The sequence below is a fragment of the Bidens hawaiensis genome, unplaced genomic scaffold (assembly GCF_021521415.1).
Source record: "Bidens hawaiensis isolate Kalapana, Puna unplaced genomic scaffold, B.hawaiensis_p1.1 tig00054282_1, whole genome shotgun sequence".
NCBI classification, from domain to species: Eukaryota; Viridiplantae; Streptophyta; class Magnoliopsida; order Asterales; family Asteraceae; genus Bidens; species Bidens hawaiensis.
The window spans coordinates 32,782-55,528 of record NW_027499799.1 but is presented as its reverse complement, the minus strand read 5'-3'; the positions used below and the strand labels follow the sequence as shown (position 1 = coordinate 55,528).

General features: G+C 33.1%; 2 protein-coding genes across 2 annotated transcripts; one reads left to right on the top strand and one right to left on the bottom strand.

Annotated features, from left to right (window-relative positions):
* Nucleotides 1-3,225: 3,225 nt before the first annotated feature.
* LOC143600560 (uncharacterized) lies at nt 3,226-5,064 on the bottom strand. The gene is made up of 3 exons (XM_077078213.1): nt 4,888-5,064; nt 3,568-4,794; nt 3,226-3,423 (listed from the first exon to the last, which is right to left on the bottom strand). The coding sequence occupies exons 1-3, from the start codon at nt 5,062-5,064 to the stop codon at nt 3,226-3,228; spliced, it is 1,602 nt and encodes a 533-aa protein (XP_076934328.1).
* Nucleotides 5,065-15,689: 10,625 nt separating this feature from the next.
* Nucleotides 15,690-16,103, top strand: LOC143600558 (protein AGENET DOMAIN (AGD)-CONTAINING P1-like). The gene has a single exon (XM_077078212.1). The coding sequence runs from the start codon at nt 15,690-15,692 to the stop codon at nt 16,101-16,103; it is 414 nt and encodes a 137-aa protein (XP_076934327.1).
* The last annotated feature ends 6,644 nt before the right edge of the window (nt 16,104-22,747 follow it).

Genomic DNA, 22,747 nt, shown 5'->3' with positions numbered 1-22,747 from the left:
GTAAGTCTTTATATATATAAAGGATTAAATATATATATAAACTTTTCAAGGTTTAGGCTATACCATCGACTAAGATCTAAGCAATGAAATAGAATATCTTAAACATAACTCTTACCTTAAAATAGGTATGCTTAAGGAGGAATGAGGAGTACTTCGACTATATTTAGGGTGTTGGGGTATGAAATATCGAAAATCTAGAGTGGCGTCAGGACTCCAACTCGATGGCACGAACTACGAGAAAGTGAAAGTGGTTTTGTGTTTTTTTGGATGTCACAATAAGGAGCCCATTTTCACTATTTATAGCCATCCTCGGTCGGACCGCCAATCTCCACCATGCGACATGTGTCATTCTTGATGATGAGTCGTGCTATCTGGTGTTGACATGTGGCATTATAATTGATTAGTCATTAGCCACATGTCACTTTGTGAGGATACATGTGGTTACATGTTGACATGTGTTCTTCCATGTTGCCACCATGTGACATGTGTCTTTTTCATGGTGATGAGTCATAGGACATGTGCCGGTTCCACATATCTTTAGCTAAATGACTAATTGGTTCCTAAACTTCCTAAATTGACAAAATTGGTATGAAAAATTTAGGGATGTTACATCCTCCCCACCTTTGAATTAATCTCGTCCTCGAGATTGATCGAATAAGTGTGAGTACTTCTTTCGCATTTCTGACTCAATTTCCCTTGTATACTCTGGACCACGCCTAGAATTCCATCGAACTTTAACGAGTTTCAATCTTTTCCGTTTGAGGAATTTGATTTGGCTATCCTCAATTTGGATTGTTGTTCTACAAATTTAAGCTTTTCGTTTATCTGCACATCTTTTATAGGCATTTTAAGAGATTCTTCGGCCAAACAATTGAGTAGGTTTGACACGTGAAATACATTGTGTACTCCTTTCATCTTTTCTGGTAGTTCCACTCGATAGGCGACTGGTCCGATCTTTCCGAGAACCTTGAATGGTCCAACGAAACGAGGACTCAACTTTCCTTTCTTGCCAAATCAACTACACCTTTCCAAGGTGATACCTTTAGTAAGACCTTGTCACCTTCCTGAAATTCTAATGGTCTCCGATGAACATCAGCATAACTTCTCTGTCTATCTCTAGCTGCTTTAAACGTTCTCGGATCTGTATCATTCTGTCAATCGTATTTTGAACTATTTCAGGACCTGACATTTGATTTTCTCCAATTTTTTACCAACACACTGGTGTTCTAAGTTTACGCCCGTATAATATCTCGAATGGTGCGGCTTGAATACTTGTGTGATAACTATTGTTGTAGGAAAGTTCCGTTATGGGTAAATGGGTATCCCAACAACCTCCAAAATCTATCACGCAAGCTCTAAGCATGCCTTCCAATGTTTGAATTGTTCATTCACTTTGTCCATCAGTTTGTGGATGATAAGTTGTGCTTAAGTTTAAGCGCGTACCCATCGCTTTGGAAACTTTTCCAAAAATGGGACGTGAAACGACTATCTCTGTCAGAAATAATGGATAGTGGCACTCGATGTAAAGATACTATGTTATCCACATATAATTGTGCTAACTATCCATGTTATATGATTTCTGAATTGGTATGAAATGGGCAGACTTGGTAAGTCTATCTACGATAACCCAGATCGCATCATTTTGTCGTGAAGTTTTTGGTAACTTCATTATAAAATCCATGGTTATCATATCCCATTTCCAAATTGGTATTTCTGGTCGTTGTAGTAAACCTGTCCGCTTTTGATGTTCTGCTTTAACTTTAGAGCAAATTAAACATTTAGCAACATAGATGGCAATATCTTTCTTCATGCCTATCCACCAATAATCATTTTTAAGGTTATGATACATCTTGTCACTTCCAGGATGTATCATGTATTTGGATTTATGGGCTTCTTCAAGAATCTTTTCTCGTAAGTTTCCTTTGATTGGTACCCAGACTCTCTTCCCTAATCTGAGAATATTATCTTCACCCTTGACTAATGAGTCAATGGTACCATTTCGTTTTTCTTCAGCAATATGATTTTCTTCAATTGCTTTCTTTTGAGCATTCTTTATTTGTTGAATTAGATCTATTTGTACCTCTAATTTTAATGCTCTAACCCTCTTGGGGTTTTCATTTTCTTTTCAACTTAATGCGTCGGCTACTACATTAGCTTTACCCTCATGATAGACTATTTCACAGTCATAATCGATTAGGGTTTCCATCCATCTTCTTTGACGCATATTAAGTTCTTTCTGATCAAAGATATGTTTTAAGCTTTTATGATCGGTGTACACGATGAATTTAACTCCATAGAGATAGTGCCTCCATAATTTCAGCGAAAATATTATGGCACCTAACTCTAGATCGTGAGTTGTATAATTCTTTTCATGTACTTTTAGTAGTCCTGAAGCATAAGCTATAACCTTGTTTCCTTGCATAAGGACACAACCCAATCCAGTGTGAGATGCATCACTATATACCATAAAGTTTTCCTTACCCTCTGGCAAAGCAAGTACAGGTGCATTTGTAAGCTTTTACCTTAGAATATCGAATGCCTCTTGTTGCTTGGGTCCCCACTCGTATTTGACATTCTTTCGAGTTAATGAGATTAATGGGACAGCTATCCGGGAGAAATTCTCTATGAATCTTCTTTAATAACCTACCAAACCTAAGAAACTTCTCACTTCGGTTGGCGTTTTTGGAATCTCCCATTTTGTTATAGCTTCTATCTTTGCAGGATCTACTTGTATGCCCTTTTCATTGACCACATGTCCAAGAAATTGTACTTCGTGGAGCCAAAATTCACATTTGAAGAATTTAGCATACAGTTTCTTATTTCTAAGTAGTTCAAGTAAAATTCTAAGGTGAACTTTGTGATCCTCCTCTGATTTAGAATAAATAAGTATATCGTCGATGAATACAATTACAAATTTATCTAAATAGGGTTTACAAATTCTATTCATCATATCCATGAATGCGGATGGAGCATTAGTAAGTCCAAACAGCATAACCGTGAACTCATAATGTCCATACCTTGTTTTGAAAGCTGTTTTGGGTATATCTTCTTCTTGCACCTTTAGTTGATGATAGCCTGAACGTAAATCAATCTTCGAAAAGAAACTCGCTCCTTGTAGTTAATCAAAGAGATCGTCTATTCTTGGTAGCGGGTATCGATTTTTAATAGTTGCTTTGTTCAAGGCTCGGTAATCTATGCACGTTCTCATCGATCTGTCTTTCTTCTTCACGAATAATATTGGAGCTCCCCATGGTGAAGAACTAAGTCGAATGATCCCTTCTCCAAAAGTTCATTCAACTGTTTCTTTAACTCTTGCATATCCGTTGGTGCCAATCTGTATGGGGATTTAGCAATTGGAGTTGTACCCGGTAACAGATCAATTCTAAACTCCACTTCTCTATCTGGAGGGATTCCTGGTAGTTCCTATGGAAATACATCTACGTACTCCTTAACTACTGGCACGTCCTCGATCTGATTCTACTTTGGCTCTTTGATCACACATGCCATGAATGCTAAACATCCATTTCTTAGGCATTTGATATCTTTAATCATCGAGATTATACTAACATGATCCACACTTTTGTCTCCGTCAATTTGAATATTTTCTCCTTTTGGTGTATGAATTTCTATAATCTTTTTGTGGCAAATGATACGAGCTTGATTATTAACTAACCAATCCATACCGAGAACTACATCAAATCCTGCTAGTGCCATGGGCAATAAGCGCACAGGAGTGATATGTCCTGCCAAGGTAATTTCACCATGTTCTAATACTTCAGATATCTTGACTAGTTCTCCGTTTGCTGTTTCGATGTCGTAGGTTTGGTCTAACTTTGCTAAGGGTTTATTTAATAGACTACTGAATTTATAATCTATAAAACTTTGATTTGCATCAGAATTAAATAAAACCCTAGCATACGTATTATTTACAGGAAACGTACCGGTAATAACATTTGGTATCTCTGCGGCTTCACTAGTGTTAAGAACGAACGCTCGTGCATGTCCTTTCCTTGCACCTCCGCCAGTCTTGGTGCCACTTCCACCGACTTGGTTCAACTTTAGACATGTTGTTTTGACGTGCCCCTTCTTACCACAGCCAAAACATGTAATGTCTTTATTCTTGGTGTAGCATTCCTCAGTTGAATGACCAGAAATGTTGCAATATTTGCAAAATTTCTCAAACCAGCATTTTCCTAAATGCCTCCGTTTGCAAGCCTTGCATTCAGGGATTGAAGGTTGAAACACCTTCTTACTTGATCTCTTATCAGATTTATTTGATTCACTCTTCATTTTTAAACTCTCTTCCACCTTCTTAGTTACCTTATTCTTTTCTTTTTCCTTCAGTGTTCTCATCATTCCTTCAGTTAGGACTCCCGCTAGCTCTGTCGCTAAATCCATTGTGGTCGGCATTGCTGCCTTAACCACATCCCTGATCTTACTATTTAAACCCCAAATGTATTGATTGATTTTCTCTGACTCAGGTGTTACCAACTGGGGTACCAACCTTGAGTATGCAAAGAATTTGGAGTTATAGTCTTTTAGATCAGAACCTTCCATTTTCAAATTTAGAAAATTTTCCTTCATCTGCTCTTGTTCATATTTAGGGCAAAATTTTCGGGTAATCATGCCAATAAATTCTTTCCATTCCATGGAGTAAGCATCTGTGCTTCCCTTGGCTTGAATGATAGAGTCCCACCATTCCAATGCTTCATCTTTAAATAAGTTGGAAGCATACAGCACTTTATCCTCGTTAGCACATTTGCTAATGGCTAACACTTTCTCAATCTTCTCTATCTAGTGCAGTGTCGCTATTGCACCTTCATTACCACCAAATTCAGTTGGTTTACATCCTTGGAATGCACGGTATGTACATCTTTGATGTTTAGCCTTCTTTTTCTTAGGCTTTTCTTCTTCAAAGTCACTATCAGCATTAGAGCTGGCATACTCTTCTTCATCTCTTTCTAACTTGTTATACAATTCCTTGCCCAAAGATTCTTGTTCTTTTATAGCTTTGAGCATGACTGGTAAAGCTTCAGCAATTCCTTTAGTAATTAGATGTTGCATCTCCTCCTTTCGAACAAATTGACCTTCGTTTATAGGGGTAGCATCGGTTTCATGATTAACAGTCGTTTTCTTTAATCTCCCTCTTGTGTTCCTCGAGGGTCCGCTGTTAACTTCGATATTCGAGTTCCCTTTCTTCGACGTTCTATAGCCGAGAAAAATATGTATGTGTTACTTACAATAATAAATAACAGTTGAATGTAAAATTTTATGTTTCTTAATAATAAAGAAACGTTTATTTTGTAAGTCTTTATATATATAAAAGCTTAAATATATCAATAAACTTTTCAAGATTTAGGCTATACCATCGACTAAGATCTAAGAAATGAAATAGAATATCTTAACCATAACTCTTACCTTAAAATGGGTATAACGCTTAAGGACGAATGAGGAATACTTCGACTATATGTACGGTGTTGGGGTATGAAACGTCGAAAATCTAGATTGGCGTCAGGACTCCAACTCGATGGCACGAACTACGAGAAAGTGAAAGTGGTTTTGTGTTTTTTTGGATGTCACAATAAGGAGCCCATTTTCACTATTTATAGCCATCCTCGGTCGGACCGCGAATCTCCACCATGCGACATGTGTCATTCTTGATGATGAGTCGTGCTATATGGTGTTGACATGTGGCATTATAATTGATTAGTCATTAGCCACATGTCACTTTGTGAGGATACATGTGGTTACATGTTGACATGTGTCCTTCCATGCTGCCACCATGTGACATGTGTCTTTTTCATGGTTATGAGTCATAGGACATGTGTCGATTCCACATATCTTTAGCTAAATGACTAATTGGTCCCTAAACTTCCCAAATTGACAAAATTGGTATGAAAAATTTAGGGATGTTACATAAACCGAGACAAAAATCCAAATAAAGGATAAAGAGTAAAAGTCTTTTTCAAAAAGGACCCATTCCATAATATTGGATATTCAAAAAGACAAAAATTGTAATTTTTTCTTTCATAAAATTGTTCTTTCATCATAATTTATAATGCCAAATGTCAAAAATTTGTTGGTTCTTAGACTACTCCCATTGGCAATCTCATAATGAGATTGGTATGTCCAAAGTTAAAAAAAAATTGAAAAAAGAAAATAATGCAATCTAGATTGGCAATCTAGGTTGGTGAAGAAAACCTAGATTGCAAAACTAAGCCCCGATAACTTAATTATTTAATTAACTTTTAATATTCTAACTAAAAAAAATAATTAAATACACGATATTTCTTAAAAAAATTATGAACATTCCGATATAAATTTTATTAAAAACAGACTCCGTTAAAAAAAAATTTTTTTTAAGTTGGGATGGGTTGTGAATGTGTATAAAAGATTGGGATGAGTTAAATTATGTAGATTGGAGAGAGAGAGAAATTAACTTTATAATGTAATATTGAGATTGTGAGATTGCTAATAGGAGTAATCTTATCATTCCTAGAAATCTCTTTATTCTTATTTGAACCATTTTCTCTCTCTCTTTCTATATATATATATATATATATATATATATAGGATCAAGATCATGAGAGAACCTTTTTGAAATTGAGAACTATGAGAACCATTTTATATCACAAAAAACCCATAAATAAAAAAAATCATAAAATAAAAATAAAAAATAAAATAAAATAAGTAAAAAAACCAAAATAATTATTTTATCATCCCGGTTTCATTAAAAAAACTCGGTTTAGCTAAATTATATACACATATGTATAATATATACCTATATGTACATTTAGATGTTTTTTTCGTACACATGTGTATAATTTAAGATAAATGATACTGTACATATGTGTATATTACGTAACTAAAGATTATATAAAATTATACAAATGTGTATAATACGACGTTTTTTTGTTTTTTTTAATGAAACCGGAATGAAATATAAGAATTTTGGTTTTTTTACTTTTTTAAAATTTTTATTATTTTTTGTTTTATGATTTTTTTAAATATTTTTTTAAATGTGTTTTTAGTGGTCCAAAATGGTTTTCAAAGTTCTCAATTTGCAAAGGGTTCTCTTAGGATCCTTACCCTATATATATATATATATATATATATATATATATATATATATATATATATGTGTGTGTGTATATATATATATATGTATGGGAAGTATAAGGAGAAAACTTGTTTGAGATGATAAAACCATGGAAACTTGATTGTGTGGTTCAAGATGTGCCACATCTGTGTTTCTTAGGTTTATATTTTATAAACGAAAGGGGTATTTTAGACATTTTAACCATGCCCCTTCTCTCTCCTTTTTGATATGGATTTGACACATCCATCTTTATCACCAATATCAAAATATTATCTTCATCTTCATCTCTCTCTCTCTCTCTCTCTTTCAAGCTCCATTTTCATTTCTAACTTACATCAACAATTGATTTTCAATATTCCAAGAAACAATTCATTCCAAGAAACAATAAACCGTGGTTAAATAAGACTGAAGGTTTGTTGCAGTGGATGAGAAACGGCGGCAGGTCGGCGACGGTAGGTCGGAACATGCAAATCGGATCCGATCAACTTGAAATTTTGGTAGATTTTTAATGTTTTTTTTAACGATCTGAAGGCTACTTTCTTTCTTTTATTTATTTTTCTTTTTTATTCCTTTTCACCCATAAGTAATGGTATGTCTTTGATGTATTTTTTTATAGATCTTTTATGTTTGATAGATCTTTACTCTTCCTCCCCCCCTTTTTTTTTCCTTTTGAATGAAATGTATTAGGTAAATCTTTGATTTTTTTTCAAGATAAGATGTTTTATCCTTTTTTCATTTTCAAGATCTAAATGATTGTATTTTTACTTTTTTATTATTTTTTCCTTTTTATTAATAAGAATTCATATTAGTGTATTTTGTGGTATTGATTTATATATAAGAGATGCTTTTTCTTTTCTCCCTTTTCAAGATTTAAAGGATTGTATTTTTTCTTTTTCACTATTTTTTTTCTTTTTATCATAAAGAATACATATAAGTGTGTATTTTGGTATTGATTTGTTTATAGGAGATGGTATATTCTTTTTTTCTTCTTTTAAAAATATAAAGGATTGTATTTTTGATTTTTCATTATCTTTTTTCTTTTTAACAATATGAATCCATATGAGTGTTTTTGGTATGGATTTGTGTATAGGTAAACTAATTATTGGACTTGTTAGCTTGTAGTTATGGTGACAGTAAGTTTATGATGTCTGGAAGATCCACTACAACAAAAAGGGCTTTTTAGGACCTTTTGTGTGGGACGCTTGTAAAATAGGGTTCAAAAATCTATTTAATAGGACAAATGAACATTTGGGGTCCTTTTACAATATACGCTACAGAACCGGTGTCCTAAACAGTTATATAATAGGATGGATGATTCTTTGGGGTCGTATTATCATATAACTTAATAAGACACTTAAAATGTAAATCTTAATAACGTAATCTATAAGACATGTAGTTGTTGGTGTCCCATTATGTAGTAATGTAATATGACACTTTATCACTGGAGGTCTTATTATAACATAACTTAATATGACACTTTGTAGTTAAGTCATAAATGTTCGGTGTTATAGGACCCTTTCTAGTCGAAGTTATATAAGAACATAACTTAATAGGGAATTTTACACTATAGTCATATAATTTTAACCTTTTATTAGATGCATAATCATTATGGTGTTATTATAATACACCGTAATATGACATTTGATATTTTAGTCATAAAACATCTGGTTTATAGGACGTTTATTCACTAGAATTTTATTATAACATAACTTAACAGGACACTTGACACTTGAGTCTTATAAATTCAACCTTTATAGGACGTTTAATCATTGTGATCTTATTATAATACATCGTAATAGGACACTTGATATTATAGTCAAAAAACATATGTTTTATAGGACGCTTATTCGATAGATTTTATTATAACATAACTTAATATGACACATGACACTTGGGTCTTATAGTTTTAACCTTTACATGACGTTTAACCATTTTGGTGTTATTGTAATACACCGCAATAGAAAACTTGATATATGAGTTATAAAACATCAGTTTTATAGTACGTTTATTCGCTAGAATTTCATTGTAGCGTAACTTATTGTGACACTTGACACTTGAGTTATAACCATAAACTTTATAAGACACTTAATCATTGTGCTATTATAATATATATACATTAAAAACTCACATTTACCTCACTCATATTTGTTACTATTCATGAAAATTCATGTTTTCAACCGTACACGTGTGTATTAAGTCTTCCCATCTGCTTCTAGAGGTGGAAAATGGGTTGAGTTGGGCCGAAACGGGTCATGGGTCAGAACAGGTTAGGGTCGAAAAGGGTCACTTAAAAAAAGGGTTGTTTTGGTTCGGGTCGGAATGGGTTAGGGTCAACAGGTTCATGTTAGAACGGGTCAAGGTCGGAATGGGTCAAAACGGGTTTCGGGACAGTTTTTTTTACCAACGAATTAGCGCGTTTTCAACACGTTACATCTCGTTTCAACAGCAAAAGCTCGTTTAAGCGATTTTTGAGTTCGTTTCAGCACCTAACAGCTTGTTTAAGCAATTTTTCAGTTCGTTTCAGCACCTAACAGCTCGTTTAAGCGATTTTTCAGTTCATTTAAGCACCTAATAGCTCGTTAGAGTGATTTTTCAGTTTGTTTCAGCACCTAACAACTCGTTTAACAATTTTTCAGTTTGTTTCAGCATCTAACATCTCGCTTAAGCGATTTTTCAGTTCATTTCAGCACCTAACAGCACGTTTAAGTGATTTTTTAGTTCATTTCAGCACCTAACAGCCCGTTTAAGCGATTTTTCAGTTCATTTCATCACCTAACAGCTCGTTAAATCGATTTTTCAGTTCGTTTCATCACCTAACAGCTTGTTTAAGGGATTTTTCAGTTCGTTTCAGCAGCTAACAGCTCGTTTAAGCGATTTTTCATTTCGTTTCAGCGTCTAACAGCTCGTTTAAGCGATTTTTTAGTTCGTTTCAGCACCTAACAGCTCGTTTAAGCGATTTTTCAGTTCGTTTCAGCACCTAACAGCTCGTTTAAGCGATTTTTCATTTCGTTTCAGCACCTAACAGCTCGTTTAAGCGATTTTTCAGTTCATTTCAGTACTTAACAGATTGTTACAACATGTTTTTATTTCGTTTTCATCGACTTTCCAGTTTCGGTTAATTTGTAGGTTTTTTTTTTAACGAGGACAACAGATGAAACTTTTTAGTTTTTTTACTTTTTTTGTTTTTGTTTTATATTTTGAGTTATTATTTTTTTTATTAATTTTTTTAGAGTTTTTATTAATATCAAAACCCCTCAAAAGAAATTCAAAAAAAAAACAATAAAATCATAACTCAAAATATAAATAAAAAACAAAAAAAAGTACAAAAAACAAAAATGTTTTCGCCGTTGTCCTCGTTCATCCATAAAAAACCGACAAATTAACCGCAACTGAAAAGTCGATGAAAACGAAACAAAAACCAAAATCGACCCGTCTAGTGCGAAAACTCTAAAGAAACCGAAACCCAATCCGTCCAGTGCTAAAACTCGTGTCGGCACGAAACCTGATCTGAGCCGAAACCTAAACTGATCTCGTTCCAATCTAAAACCCATTTCAACCCGAACATGCCACTTTTCCTTAAGAAACTAACCCACATCGACCCATATAGTTAAATTTGTCAACCAATTTTGACCCGAAAATAAGAATGTAAAATTTCAAGTAACCCATTTTGACCAATTTAATTAAAAACTATGACCCAAATCAACCAATTTTGAATTTTAAAACAACCAAATTAATCCATTTAAATGGTTTGGGTCAAGGTTGCCATTGTATGCTTCTATACACCTCTTTAATATGCTGAAAAGCCAATCTTATGTTCATTTTCATTACGGACTCACTCGATTATCTTTACCAACTCATCTTCAAAACAAACTAGCCTTGTCAAATCCACTCTTCGAATCACCTGCCTTCCACTTGAAATCAGGTGAATGTCTTCTTTGGCTTGGGTGGTTTTCGTCTTTGTTATGGTTTGTAATCGTAGCCGCGAATTCTATAAACGAAAAAGAAGAACACGATGACTTTGATGATGGTGGAGGAGATTAGGTTTCCTTCTTTGATGATTGTTCTTCCGGCTAAATCCGTGAGGTATGGTTTTAATATGCTTTGATTCACTCTATTTCGGGCCTATTTTCGTTTTGTACTAGATTTTTCATACCTTCAGTGCTGATTTCTAGGGTTTTGGAATTGTGAATTTAAGTTTGCTACCTGAAGAAAATGATAAAAATATTACTTTAATTCCATGTTTATTTGGAAGTTAGGTGATTTTTTCTTAGCTGCTTCATATTCTTTTTACTTGATTCATGCGGTTATGTGAGACTAAGTTAACAGTTTAGTGGTGATCAATAAATTCGCCACTTCATTGTTGTTATTGTTGATTATGGAACAGCAATTGAAATCTTTCAGGTATTGCTGAAACCCCTTTTTGTCGCTGTTTTCAAAAACCTAAGACGGCATGATTTCTACTATAATCTGATTAATCTTAGGTGTTATTCTTCTCTGTTGATTTTTACAGATGTGTTCAACAAAATATAGGCGCACCGTCACCACACACTTTTTTATAGAGAACATCGATTTGTGGGTACAATTTCATCATCTTGCAATTTCAGTTTCAGTATTTCATCATTTAAATTTGGTTTTTTGATAAAGTCTATTGTGTTTTCCAAGTAGTTGCTTTTTTTTTTTTTTTTAACTTATGAGGTATGATCTGCTTTATGCATGTATGGTAAATAATAACAAATATTACAGTTTGAAAGGCAATGAAGCTCCTATTTAAGTACATATAGATTTGCATATATCTCATTGCTACTTGCATTTTGATTTTAATGTAGCAACAATAATTTAACTTCCTTTTGTTCTTTGTTAAAACTTAAAAGGCTTCACACTATAATTTTGCTTATATTTGACTTTCTTAACTTTCAGCTTTGTATTGGTTGTTCGTAGGCTTACTACTTATATGTATTTTAAATAGTTAAATCCAAGGTCTTATGGTCAATGCGTTACTTAGTGAATATGCACATTGGTAGGAAACATAAATTACAATTGATGTGAGCATTCTTAAATTAATGGATATTATTCTAACTACTAATTGTTGTGTTTTTAAATCTTCAATTTTAGGAAAGCAGCAGGATCTCAATCATTGCAGCCTCCATCTACTATGTAGGTCAGTTTGCCTGATATGGTTCCCAACATTACAATCCTTTTGTCAATGTGAATCCAAATGTGCTTCTATTTTGTTAAAGTTTCTTATTTACCAATCAAGTAGTGCTTATATCTTCGACAATTACATATCAGATGGAACACCAATCAATTGACTAATTTTTTTCATGTTATTGAACTTTTAATGACCAAAAGGATATTGACAAAGAACATTTATATTAATAGGCAACCAAGTTAATTTTTTTTTTGGTTAGAACTAGACAAATTTTCTGAACAACAAATAAGCCACGTTTCAAGATCGTTTTCTACTTTTTCTTATTAATAGTTATGACCCTAAATTCATTTTAGAAGCTTTATTAGGAGTTTTTTTAATACTTTTTTTGGTTATTATTTTGACATCTTCTACGCAGGTTTGGGTGACCCGCTATAAGCAATATCGCTTTTGCATGTATATTTCTTAATCCATGCTGTTGATGTATTTATAGTTATGATGGATGATCCCTAGCGAGTTTGAATTCACTAGCCATTATGCCAACAGTTAAAGATATCGGGTCAATGATACGGGTCTCCTTTAGGTTAATTTAATCAAGCCGAATGACTTTGACATGAACATGAAGGCAATGCAATATAGTTTTATTTAAGTTTTTCCTAATCCTAGAATTTGAGTTTTCTTAACTCTTATGTAATTTGCATAACTTAATTAGTGAGATCAAAGTGAAATTAATGCAATTGTGTTGAAACATTGAATATACATATATTTTTTCATAAAGGTAAATATAATTTAAAAAAAAAAAAATCGGGCCTAGCGGGGTGTCGGGCCTATAGCCGTCGACTACCCCGCCATACCCTATAGCCGGCTCTGATTCAAACTTATTTCACATGACAGCTACCTTCTTTTTTTTTCCTCTTTTTTTGTCATGTATGCTGTTGTATGTATATATATGGATATATGCTGATGTATGATGGCTAGCGGATGAGAGTGTGGTTTTTTCTTTTTTTTTTTTAATTTACTAACTGGTTAATTTAATTAATTATTTAGTGATGTTAATAATCTAACGGATGAGAGTGTCGCTATTGTTTTATGATGGGTTATGCATGATTTTGTGGGTTGTAACAGAGAACATATGGTAAGTATATGCTATACCATTCTATTTATTTATATGTTTAATATATTAATTTGTAATCTAACTTGTTTCTATCTTTATGTTTTAGCTAATAAATAAAATAAGAATGGTTTGTCAAGGTGAAATTATAAATTTAAGAGCAAGCTTTCTAGGTGTTTATGTCATTGTGTGATGGCAAGGATTAGGAGGATGGATGAAGGTCAGTATATTAGTAATCTACTCTCTTATAAGTGTTAATTTTTTTTTTCATTTTCTATAAATTATTTGTTTAGTACACTTGAGAGTGAGACTCGGCCCTCGATACACACTCTATTTATTGTATTGAGAGTTAATTACATGGATGGTTAAGTCACTTTGACACATTCATCCACTTTGACATGTCGTTCATTTGACCTCAAGGCCCACACGCACTAAAGGGCTTTTGACAACACATATCACAATATTATTACGGGTTTTTTATAAGCACCAAAGGGCTTTGTATTAATGTTAACTCTATTATGACTTATTTATTTCAATTGCTTCCTGATTTTAACAAGGGGATCTTGTTTTATAATAACCTTTAATGGTGACTAACAAACATTTTTCTGTGTTTTGATCAGTGGCAAAGAATTCTAGCTTACGCTAGTGCTATTGAAGGTTTGTGGCTGATAAAGGTGGTTGCACGAAGTCATGGAGGTTTTTGGATGATTGTTTTTATTTGTGTTAAACTGAATGCTTTAATAATATGTATGTTAAATAAATGAATAATTTAACTAATGGTCAAGATGGATGCTTTAGCTGTTCTAGCTATTTTTTAAAATGGTTCATCGTTTGGATATGTTGTTTATTTGCTCATTTTTTTGTTCTATCTATGTTTTTATTTGTCATTTAAGGCGGTTGATTTGCCGTCATATTTGATTGAAAAACGTCAAAGTTGCTCACTTTTTTTGTACTAGTGATTAGGTAAGCACATGTCAAAAAATTGTAAAAGTGTCATAATATGTTTTTATTGTGACGCTTTTTGGGTTAATGAATATATTATGCGACCATAAAATTGGTTTCATAATATTATTTGGGATATCATGATTTTTTTCTTGGTACTAAAGTACCTATAATGTTACACCATAAGGGTCTTATAAATAATTTTTAAGGACGCTTGTATGTGTATCAAAAGATTAAAGGTGGGTAATCACATGTTAAAAGATTTTAAAAGTGTCATAATATGTTTTTATTGGGACGTTTTTGGGTTGTTAATGGATATTTTATGCGACCATAAAATTGGTTTCATAATCTTATTTGGGATATCAGAACGTTTTTTGAGTTTCGAGACTTATTACGACCCATTTACATGAAATGCTTTTCTCGTTGGTCCTATTAAATGAAAGGTCATATAAAATAGCATTTTGTGACGCTTTTGTGCGTACTAAAAAGCCATTTTTGTTGTAGTGATCCAAGAAGCAAGTAAAGCGAGATCCAATTGTAGGGTTATTTGTGAGATAGGTTTAGAATACAACTATTTTAGTATTATTTTTTATTCAAGAATATTCTGTTTGTACACAGTTAACATATGTTTTTAAACAAGTAACATATGTTTTAAACAAGTAACATATGTTTTATTTATACAATTAACATATGTTTTATATTACTTCCAGACCAGAAACCCGATAAGAGATCGGCTTGTGGTGTGACGGATTTCCAAAGAGTGCTGGGAAAACACATATTCGTTTAAAACCTGACAAATCTCCAAAGAGTGCCGGAAAACCACCGTCGATATCATAAAGAAAAATAGGAAGATGGTGGACTGGAATGAGTTAGGATGAAAGAGAAATGTATATTTTTGAAATAGGGATAATTCCCAAAATGATCCTAAATAGGAGAGAGAGAGAAAAAAAGATCCTAAATGGATCCACATTCCCAAAGTAACCCATGTAATATGTACTGGCCAGACGCTTTGGGAAAATAAACGACGAGATTTGAAATCCAATCAAAAGTTGACACTTGTAAACGTTCTGACACACCAGACGAGATATTTAAAAATCTCGTCTGTTCCGACCATATTCCTAACTAAATCCACTTTTTATAAAACAGTCCACCAAGACGGTTTAATAATGTTCCTTATCTGGCCAATCCATATTTTCTTTTTCTTGAGATTCGAGCTTTTTAAATTTGGTCTTGGTAGACGCATTTTCATTGAATGTCGTCTTCCAAGTTCATAATCCAAATTTTCTTATCTTGTAAGTTCAAATCATCTTTTATTCTCCTATCTATATCTTCATCTTCTTATATCTATAACCATCTATAATCCATCAATCTCATAACTACACTTTAGCGAGATGAAGTATAAGAGAGGAGATCGAGTAGAGGTTTCGGATTTGGGTCCCGGGTTTTTGGGTTCGTACTACGCCGGTAACATAATCTCCACGTTTGGAGATGAATACATTGTCCAATACCGTACCCTACTAGAAAATGATTCGTCCGGGCCTCTTCGGGAGTTTGTGAAGGCTGAAAAAATACGTCCGGAACCCGCATCTGTTGAGGTGAGCAGTTTTCTTTTGGGTGAGATGGTGGATGTTTATGCTAATGACGGTTGGTGGACTGGAAGGGTTATTAGCAAAATTGGTGAAAGTGACTACCTTGTTCATTTTGATAGCACCAATCAAGACATCATGTACCCTTTTACCTCCATCCGGGTTCATCAAGTGTGGGATGCAGCAAATGGTGTTTGGGTTTATACCCGTAACCCGTAAACTGATGAAATTGTGTTGTGTTTCAAGTTTGTGAAATATGTAGTGTTGTTTGATGTTGTTGGTTGATGTATTTCTTAGTTCTTCAATGTTTCGGTTTTAGGGTTTATGTAATCGTTATCAGATCTTTGATGTATTAAGTGTTTGTGTTGTTTGTTTAATGTTATGTGTTTCAAGATAGGTGTTTGATGTAGTTTCAACTAAAATCACAATAAAGTAAATAAGAACACTAAAATAGTAAATAATAATATTTCATTAGAAAAGTTCATACATTACAACACTACAATTCCAACAAGTCCCTAAGAAAAAAAAACATCAAATTCCAACACATAAAAATTACATCAGTCGATTTCCATGTAGTCCACACTTTCTTCTTTTGAAGGTTTTTTTTCATCTTCTTGTGTGCTTTTCTTTTCAGCCTTATTCTCATTGATCTTCAAGTCTTTAAATGCTTCTTCCCAAAATGCATTTTCGTCATAATCATCACCATCCCAAACTGCAAACGGATTGTCGGTTTGAGGTTTATCCACTGGGGGTGAAGCATTTTCCTTATCGACGTTGATTTCATTGAAAGCTTCTATGAAAGTTTCTATGTCGTCAAACTTATCAAGAGCAGGTAAGCCTTTTTCCGGGTTGTTGAACAATGATTTTGCCATCGTAAGTTATTAGAATTGGGCTTGTGAATACCCTAACTATCAAGAATGGTTATTTAAAGGACAAATTTCGTCGGGCCCGTTACATTCTTGGCCCATGTTGTTTGGGGAGTTGTAATATGACCCAATGTGTTCCGGGTCGTCCAAATATTCCCTTATATCTCCTGGCCCTTCCAGAACTTTGATATTCTCCCACCTTTTTTGGAAAAATAAACGATTGCGTCCATTTACTTCCCTTTTCATCTTTTACCTCGGGACCACCCCCACACTTCCCTTCCATCGCTTTCCAACAGATTCTCTCCCTTTTCAATTCATATTTCAAAATCCCGAGTTTGAAACATTCTTCTTGTTTTATGCTTGTTGCCTCCTTCAAAAAACATGTTAGAGCCGTCAAAGGATGATTCTGTGGATCTTGTTGTATCGGAGGTTGATCCTAATCTGGAAGACACAAACAATGAGTTGGAGAACACTGTTAATGTGGAGAACATGAATGTCCTGGATAAAAGCGGTGATTCTGAGCAGAAAGAGGTATGTCAAACCCTAATTATATACTACTAAACCCTAATTTGTTATTATTATCTAAAATCCCAATATGTTGTTTGAAACTACTTTAAGTCTATAATGTTTTTACATGCAGAAAAAATCTGGCCACACTAGAATTGTTTGGAATGATTTGAAGTTGATTAAAGAAGTACTAACCCGTGAGAGTTCTGGTTCTACTACTCTCAATGACCTTTGGGACCAACAATGTTTTTGTCACTGGACTAAGGTAAATGCAACTAAGCCGGACTACCCGTTAATGCACGCTTTTTTAGAACGAGAAGACTCTAGTGTAACATTTGATCCTTTAGATGACGGGATATATTGTAATGTTGGTGGTTCACATCCCGTTCGTTTTGGTCCTAAAGAGTTTACATGTGTAACGGGTTTTACCTGTGGTCCAAATCCGGGTGATGTTGGAGTTGGTAGTAAACAGTTTTTTCAAAGAATTGAGTTTACTAGAGAAAAGATTAAGGTGATGACATTGTAGGAAATCTTAATGAATAAACAAGATATGGAACCAATCGATGTTGTTCGTTGTTGTTTACTGCTAATGTTTTATTCGTTATTTTTTGGGGTTGAAAAAGAGAAATATATTGACAATACATATGGCCACCTCAATCGACTTAGCCCGATCTGAAATTATTGCCAAGTTTGGATGATCACTGACACATTCTCTTAGTTTTGTTAAAAACCATGTCCATGATTCACCGCTTTCACTCTTCCCTACACCGTATGCTATCGGAAATATTTGGTTGTTACCATCCATACCTACCGCCAAAAACATTGTTCCTTTAAAAGTACCCTTTAGATGCGCCCCATCGATTATAATCACCGGACGCAAACACCTAATAAAGCTTGTTACACAAGCACCGATGGCAATAAATAGCATTTCAAAACGATTTAAATCATCTCTTAATATATGAGTACGAGTTCCAGGATTGGCAATCTCTAAATTGTGACAGTAAATCGGAAGTTTACCAAATGAATCCTCGGAGGAACCAACAAAAAGACTCTCCGCATAAACTTTACCTTTCCAACCTTGTTTGTAGGATAAATTTGCATTGAATCTTTGACCAAGAATGTTCACAACATCCTTCCCTTTAAGGTTCCTAGTGCTGTCCTCAACCAAACCCTTGATGCAATGAGCCACCACTTTCTTATTAGCATTACGATGATTATGATGCATTTGTGTCTTAGAACATGTATGAACGTCATTAAATGACGTTACATGAAATGCTTCGGTATCTTTGATGCTACGTGACCGCAAAAACCATTCACAACCTTCAAATCTACAACGAACTTCTAAACGTTGTTTGTTGGATTTCGAAGTTATAAACTCAAACCCCTCAGTTAGTGCCATAATTCCTAACTCAAGTTGCAACTCTTCTTTTTTCATAAACACTTTCTTGAGTAAATGATGCGAAGATGAACAAACTAATATACGACCCTTTCTTTTCTTTGATTTATAAGAACTATCTTCAAGGAGTACCGATGGATCATCATTCAAATCAAAACACTTTTGACTATCTACACATCCACTACCACCAACATCATCATATTCATAAGTTGATATATTCAAATCCGGTATACATGGTTTCCGAAGGACATTCAACTCAACGATAGCATATGACATATAATCACCATGCTCTCCAACAACATACATGAACACTATTTCAGAATTGTTCACTTTTTCAGCCCGTTTTAAAAATAGAGACACGTCATAGTCATATTCTATATCAACGGGATACAAGTACGTTGAGAACTTACATGATAATCGTGAAATGTGTGTTACCTTAAACCGAGATTCAAGTAAACCCAACAACTTCGATGGGTTGATGTTTGAATCAAGATTCACACCTCCCCGTTTACAGTTTGTTGGAACGTATTCACAACTTCCATCATCATTGTTTTGCCATTCACCACCATAACACACTACAATATTATCAAATTCCATGAAACCTAATTGAAGATTAACAAGATAATTACAGAAGTTTGAAGATAAATTCGAAGAACATGGAAGAACAAGGAAGAAGATCAATACTTATTTATGAAAGTGGGGTCACTTAAAACTTAATTAAAAATATCGCCGGAGTAGACGGAATAATTAAAAATATGGTCGGTCACGACGGAATACTAATAATCCTATTGGTCGAGACGATATTAAAACTCTTAAAACTTATAAAAAGAAAATTTGGATTATGAACTTGGAAGACGACATTCAATGAAAATGCGTCTACAAAGACCAAATTTAAAAAGCTCGAATCTCAAGAAAAAGAAAATATGGACTGGCCATATAAGAAACATTATTAAACAGTCTTGGTGGACTATTTTATAAAAAGTGGATTTAGTTAGGAATATGGTCGGAACAGACGAGATTTTTAAAAATCTCGTCTGGTGTGTCAGAACGTTACAAGTGTCAACTTTTGATTGGATTTCAAATCTCGTCGTTTATTTTCCCAAAGCGTCTGCCCAATACATATTGCATGGGTTACTTTGGGAATGTGGATCCATTTAGGATCTTTTTTTTCTCTCTCCTATTTAGGATCATTTTGGGAATTATCCCTTTGAAATATGGTGACTTTTGTGTAGGAGAGAGAGAGTGATGATGACATAAAGTGTGTGATAAAAATGTTTGGATATGTGTAAGAGAGAGTATAATTATGACATAAAGTAATGAAAAAGTAAGAGTAAAAGTAATGACTTTGATTTAATTGATTTTTGAAAAGTACAGTTCATGTCTCTCACACTATCTTTTGAATTAACTTTATCACACTATAATTAACTCCTCATAGGGGTTATTCAAAAATTTAAAACCCTTTACCTTATAATGGTTATATAGAAAAAAGTAATAGTTAAAATAATGATCTTGATTTGATTGATTTCTTAAAGGTACAATAGTTGTCTCCCACACTCTCGTATTAAATGTTTATAACCCGTCTCTCACTCTCTCTTACGCATGTATGTGTTATGTAAATAATAAAAATTTTCCACTTAAATATTAATAATCCGATACAAAAAAATATACATTTTTGCATATTAAAACATATGTTTATAGGCAAGCGTAACATATGTTTTGCATATTAAAACATACGTTTATAGACAAGCGTCACATATGTTTTAAAAATGTACGTATATATTTAAAAAAAACTGGATAATAATATTTCCAGTATAAACTCTGAACACCACCCCACTCCACTGTCTTATTTTCCAGCAAAAAATAAGATGAAGATTTATTACAAAATTCAAGATTTCTTCAAGAATTTCAACAAAACCAAAAAAGTTTGAATCTTTTTAAGGGCCAACAATAAACAGAAGAATGAAGTTATTTTTCTACTCTAAAATAACAAATTTCAAAAAATATAAGATAAGATTCAAATCCAAACAAAATTTCAAAAAATATCTCAAAAAACAAAAATACTAAATGACCAGATCTGAACTCTCTCAACATAGTACCTTAAAAAAGAGAAGAAAAAAAACTAAAAAAGACGAGATCCCAGCAGCTTTCATCCATAAATTCTTGTTCAGAACTTTGTCAATATAAAATCTCCAGATCTGAATCTTTTGTAGAGAAAAACCACCAGATCAATTGTAAACGATCGATCGCCGCTACATGGAACTTTCCAATACACCAAGGCCTTCGCCGTCGTCATCACCTTGCGGCGGGAACTAGTGTCGAGGAGGATTCATGGGATATACTTTTTTTTGAGTTTCTCTCTTTAAAACCTGATAGAAGATGAATGTGAGAGACTTTTGAATTCTGAAAGTCTTGAAGGTATGAGTGGAGTGACGGTTTTTTGAAGTTTCTCTCTCTAAAACCTAATAGAAGATCAACATGGTTTATGGGGATTATGTGAGAGACTATTAATTTTGAAAGTCTTAAAACTAATAGTGTAGATTATCTAGATGAAGCTTGGAAAGTGACATAAATTACAAAATGTAAAATGTCAATCTTGTCCTTTTATACATTTTTAATGGTTTATTTAATATGAAATTGGTACTTGTTTTAATCATTCAATCTCAACCATCCATTCATCAAGATCAATGGCCCATATAAAGTTTTTTGGGTTTTCACAACTGGAGTGAGTTTTTTATTTTAACCTTTCCATATATATATATATATATATATATATAGGTATTGGATCATTTCAGAAGTTTTTTTACAGCGAGAAGTGAAGGTGTAACTCCATTAATCCCTAATTTCACTCCCTTTCTTATGTGTAGGTGCTTTGTGTAGGTGCATATGTATGTTTGTAGGTACGCATGTTTGTATATGTGTACGTATGTTTGTATATGTGTATGTATGTTTGTATGTGTGTAGGTACATAGGTTTGAATGTGGCTCGGTACATTTATATGTTTGTAGGTAGGTTTGAATATTTAATTAAGACATAAATACAACCAACCTACATATATGTATGTAACATCATATGAAATGGAGTGAAATTAGGGATTAATGGAGTTATACATTCACTTTTCGCACTTCTCGCTGTAATATCACTTCTCGCAAGATCTATCCCCTATATATATATATAGGGGTGGGATTTAGAGAGAACTCCTCTTAAAGAGAGAACTAGAGAACTAGTAAAGAATTATTTTTAACTATTTTTAAAAAATTATTTTATGATTTTTTTTCTTTCCTCCTTTTAATAAGATGATATTGTTCCTAAAAAAATAAAAAATAAAAAAAATAAAAAAAATTATAAAAAAACGTCGATTTAATGCGTATGTGCATTAATGTGTATTTTATATATAAAATAGTGTTTTATTGCATATAATGCAACACAAATACATTATCTAATACACAGTATTGAATATATGCAAATACAACACTAATAATTGTATGCAAAATACATTATTGCATATATGTAATACAACAGTAATGCACATATGCACTATATCGATTTTTTTAATTTTTGTATATAATATAACACTATTGCAAATATACAATACAAACAACTATATATATATATATATATATATATATATATATATATATATATATGTTATTCAACACTATTTCAAATATCAAAATGCTCACTATTGTACATATGCATTATAAAAAAGTCGGTGTATTGCATATATGCATTACTCGTTAATTTTTTTTATTTTTTTTATTTTTATATTTTTTTGTGGTGAAGAATAACAACATATAAGAAGGATGAAAGAAAAAAAATTTGAAAAATATTTTTTTAATTAAATTAAAAATACTTCATTATTAGTTCTCTAGTTCTCTCCATAAAATGGAGTTCTCTCATGATCCTCTCCATATATATATATATATATATATATATAGGTTTTGGATAATTTCAGAAGTTTTTTTACAACGAGAAGTGAAAGTGAAACTCCATTAATCCATAATTTCACTCCATTTCTTATGTGTAGGTGCGTATGCATGTGCGTATATATTATTTTTAAAAAACCACACGATGACACGCTTAAGTGTTGGTCATAA